Source organism: Bradysia coprophila, unplaced genomic scaffold (assembly GCF_014529535.1).
Source record: "Bradysia coprophila strain Holo2 unplaced genomic scaffold, BU_Bcop_v1 contig_232, whole genome shotgun sequence".
NCBI lineage: Eukaryota > Metazoa > Arthropoda > Insecta > Diptera > Sciaridae > Bradysia > Bradysia coprophila.
In genome coordinates, this window is record NW_023503493.1 from 21789775 (window position 1) to 21794214 (window position 4440).

Sequence of the window (4440 nt, forward strand, 5' to 3'; positions counted from 1 at the left end):
AGAATTCCTGTAAATGTTGCAGTGACTTTAAAAGCCGACAAAGAAATTACATTGTAACTGTTTGAAAAAGGAGCCCACACCACTCTAAATGCTAGACAAGTTGGTCTCCACTAAAAATAATTCAACTGATTTGAAATAATATAAAATGAAAAACCAACTCTTGAGTCATATGACCATTTTAACCATTTCATTAAACGAGGTTAACTTCTAGCATAAGTACTGGTGAATTTATTTTATCTTAAATTAGATGTGATAAAACGGAAGAATGAAAAAAAAATATTCCATTCGATCATTCGAATGATAAAATCGTATAATTGTCTACAATTCCAAACAGTTGAACTTAGACCTCTACCATGCTGCATAATAATCTTAACGAATTTATATTGAGTTCAGTAGCTCTTCTCGGTAACATTTTATTTGTACTCTGTACTGTACACACAATGTTATATGATGTGCTGTACATTATATATAACGAGAAGTTATAGCAAAGAAGTCTATACAATGAGCATTGATTACTTCTCATTTCGAGTGATGGAATAACGTTGTTGCTGAGTTATTGTTGTACACCGTACCGCATCGTACGAATATAATATATATAACCGACATTATATTTACTCATAGTTGCTACGAACTAAATTATCTTTGATTAATTTTACTGTGCTTATGCTTTACATACAGTAAAACATATTTGCGTCAGAGGCGTCGCCGTTAAGAAGCGCACAGTGTTATTTACCAAACATATACGACTGGGGTCACTTAATTTAATCTTTCCTACGTTAGACATTTTGTCAAATCTAATCAAATGAAGAAAGACATGCAACAAAAATACAGCAAAAATGCTCACGAGTATATGAGTGTACGTCACCATTCGATAAATAATTTAGTGGTTCATCCTTTTTTTTTATTGCCATGCCAACAATAAGCAGATCGCAAATCTTCACATTAGCCTCAAGCATCTAATGCGAATGCTTTGTAAAGTGAGTCGTACATACCTAGTGCGACATGTATACTTTCTGACGTAGAATCTCTCCGGAGAATGTATGTCGTAGTCAAAATGAACTTTACATTCATAGTTAGCGTTCTCTCTCCGAGTAATTCAGATTTACCTGTGTTGTAGTATTTCGGGCTTTAAATGCCCTAAAAAAAACAGATCTATTGAGTTCCCTGGACCAAATGCTTTTCCAAAAGGAATACTAAAAGGCTTTTTGATTTTAGTGTAGTATTATAACTCGAAATTCGATTCCTCAGGTAGATCCGAGCCTGTCTACTGAAGTTAATGATTGTCTTTTTTTTTAAATCTGTAGCTGTGCATGTATCAATAGCAATTCTCCCGAAGAAACATAAGAAACTTGAAAATTCTCTAAAATGACACTATTCTCAGAGTGACTTGACAATTTTGTTTGGAGATTTGGTATACACAGCATAATTCAACCTTTTCACATCTATAGTCTATAAAGTTCAACACTAATATATTTCAAGTTCTTATCAGAATTCAAAGATTTTCTACATTTTAAAATTTTTGTCACAATTAATTCCAACCATTGCCTCACCCAAATCTTCACTCACTTCGGCCAAACGTTTCGGATCGTTGTAATGTGTGGCAGCCTCAACAATTGCTTTGGCTCTCTTCTCTGGATTACCTGATTTGAATATACCACTGCCGACGAAAACCCCGTCCACTCCCAATTGCATTAACATGGCCACATCGGCTGGAGTAGCCAAACCGCCAGCACTGAACATCACCACCGGAAGTCTTCCCAATGTGGCTGTTTTCTTTAGAAGTTCATAGGACACCTGCAGTGTCTTGGCCTTTACAAACAGTTCGTCTTCGTCCATTTTCGAAATTAACTGAATTTCTCGGTTCAAGGCTCTCGCGTGTTTAACAGCATGCATGACATCGCCTAATATATGTTTCTTGTTTTTAGTCTCAGAAACTAGGTAATTTTCCATCCATTTCAAAATTACCTGTGCCAGCTTCCCCCTTCGTACGAATCATTGTTGCACCCTCTTCGATTCGACGTAAAGCCTCTCCGAGATCTCTTGCACCACAAACAAATGGTACTTTGAATTTGCGTTTATTGATGTGATGTTCATCATCTGCTGGCGATAGTACTTCCGATTCATCTATATAGTCGACTTCAAGCGTTTGTAGGATTTGTGCTTCCACAAAATGACCAATTCGAGCTTTAGCCATTATCGGGATGGTGATCGCTTCTTTGATTTCCTTGATCATCTAAAATTTCAGTTTTCAATTAATCGAAGGGAAATAAATTCGGTCTTATATGTACTGTAGAATCAAATATATGGCTATGAGTCCTTAGCTTCTGTAATGATAAATTTGAATTTCATTAAAATCAACCTTTGGATCACTCATGCGCGCAACTCCGCCATCCTTTCTGATATCAGCAGGAACTCTTTCTAATGCCATGACAGCACATGCTCCAGCTTTTTCTGCAATTCTTGCTTGTTCGACATTTGTAACATCCATAATGACTCCACCCTTTAACATTTGAGCTAATCCAGAGTTCACCGTAAAGGATCCTAACGTTTTTAACATTCACTTATTGAATTCATTAACAAGCTTAGTATTTTGATCCTCAAACCTTTTACTTCTGTTGGTTTCTGCATGTTGATATTACTGGAAGAAGGATTGCTTGAAGACTGAGCACAAGTTATGACTCTTTTTAACACTGGCTGTAGTGCGACTAACGTTACGTGTTTGACAAAGTCACAGTACAATATGAATAGATTGAAAACTGGGCAAAATTATCGAATAGAAAGAAATTAACTGTTGTCGCCTCAAAATTATATTTGGAAATGTCCACTTTTCTACAATTTGGAAGAGTTTTCATGGGTAAGAAGACGTACATCGTTTTAGTCGACGTCTGATACAAAAGTTTAGGTAAGAATCCCAAAAAAAATTCAAACCTGACACCCATGAATTTTAGCTATCTTTAAAGGGGGTACAGTGAAACTCTGGATATTTTCAAACATAATTTTCAGACGACTAAAAGTGTTATCCGGTAGAGTTCAAAGTGTGTGACATTGTAGATAAGTAGTTTAAATCGACATAACTACTCTTGTATAAGCATACTTGAATTGACCATTAATTTTTGTTCATTTGAGTCAGTTGTATTATCAAAATGGGTGAAGACAAACAGCAAACAGATATAGCTGTTGGAGTATTAGCATTACAAGGCGGATTTTCTGAACATATTTCACATTTAAAACAATGCGCAACAAGATTGTTAGAAACAAATGAAGTGGATTCCATCCTCAACTTTAAAATTGTTGAAGTAAGAACTGCATCTGAAATTGAAAGCTTAGACGGCCTTATATTTCCTGGTGGTGAAACAACTGCTATGAGTATTCTCTTGGAAAAAAACAATCGCGAACTGTTGGGAGCACTCCAAAATTTCGCTAAAGTGAGACCAGTCTTCGGAACATGTGCTGGATTGATTATGCTGGCCAACGCAATTGAAGGACAAATGAAAATGGGACAATTGAAGGTAATGCATAAATTTACTGTCTTTCAACCAATGTACCATCGTATTCGTTCTTCGCAGATCGGAGGAATCGACATTACAGTTCGGCGTAATGCGTATGGAGGACAATTGCAAAGCTTCGAAGCCCCGTTAAACATGATGGAACCTGAAATTTTGGATAGTGCAGCCACAGCAATGGTTTTCATACGAGCACCTTGTATTGAGACGGTAGACAGTGATAAAGTCAAAGTATTAGCGACGTATAAAAATAAACCGGTTGCAGTAAGACAGAATAATTTGATTGGAATATCATTTCATCCGGAACTAACAGAGAGTTTAGAATGGCACTTGTATTTCATGCGGATCATAATAAGTGAAAAATTAGCTAAAAAATAAAAATTTATTTTCAACGAGATGACAAAATTGAAAGTAGGAGTTTTATGTTCGACATTAGGAAGTTTGTATACGCGCTCGGTATCCGTTCTATTATATTGTAGATATAATTGGTTGGGAAAATGGTTTGTATAAGATAAGTATAGTGATACATCTGACACGTTTAAGTTAAATAGATTGATTAAAAAGGTGAGTTTACAGTAGAAATACGACTGGTGAATCAATTTAATTAATTGCAGTACGAGTTATTCCCCAACGCTTCTATGTTCCAGTAAATGTCGAATAATTTTTAATTTGTTTTTCCAAGCCGTTTCAAGTACTACAAAATTTCGGGAACATCCATGAACCATGTTCCCTCTGAGCACTTAAGTCCACTACGCCATCCATATTGTCCAGTTTATTGGAAATGAATTAGATTATAATCGTAAGTATTGTTCATTGATATACAGTAGACGTCAGTGACGTTTGGACATGAATTTGCTTCAGCTGATACACTCACACAATCAAAACTTGTCGCTCATACATCTTTTTACAGTATAAGTATATCATTTCGTTTATTTAC

The 4440-nt window shown here is 35.7% G+C and overlaps 2 protein-coding genes across 2 annotated transcripts; one reads left to right on the forward strand and one right to left on the reverse strand.

Annotated features, from left to right (window-relative positions):
• Nucleotides 1–1443: 1443 nt before the first annotated feature.
• LOC119076308 (pyridoxal 5'-phosphate synthase subunit SNZERR-like) lies at nucleotides 1444–2754 on the reverse strand. The gene is made up of 4 exons (XM_037182974.1): nucleotides 2604–2754; nucleotides 2360–2541; nucleotides 1966–2233; nucleotides 1444–1901 (listed from the first exon to the last, which is right to left on the reverse strand). The coding sequence occupies exons 1-4, from the start codon at nucleotides 2626–2628 to the stop codon at nucleotides 1504–1506; spliced, it is 873 nt and encodes a 290-aa protein (XP_037038869.1). The 5' UTR covers nucleotides 2629–2754; the 3' UTR covers nucleotides 1444–1503.
• A 352-nt stretch (nucleotides 2755–3106) lies between these two features.
• On the forward strand, nucleotides 3107–3914 carry LOC119076309 (pyridoxal 5'-phosphate synthase subunit PdxT-like). Its single transcript, XM_037182975.1, has 2 exons — nucleotides 3107–3509; nucleotides 3567–3914. The coding sequence occupies exons 1-2, from the start codon at nucleotides 3144–3146 to the stop codon at nucleotides 3879–3881; spliced, it is 681 nt and encodes a 226-aa protein (XP_037038870.1). The 5' UTR covers nucleotides 3107–3143; the 3' UTR covers nucleotides 3882–3914.
• Nucleotides 3915–4440: the final 526 nt, after the last annotated feature.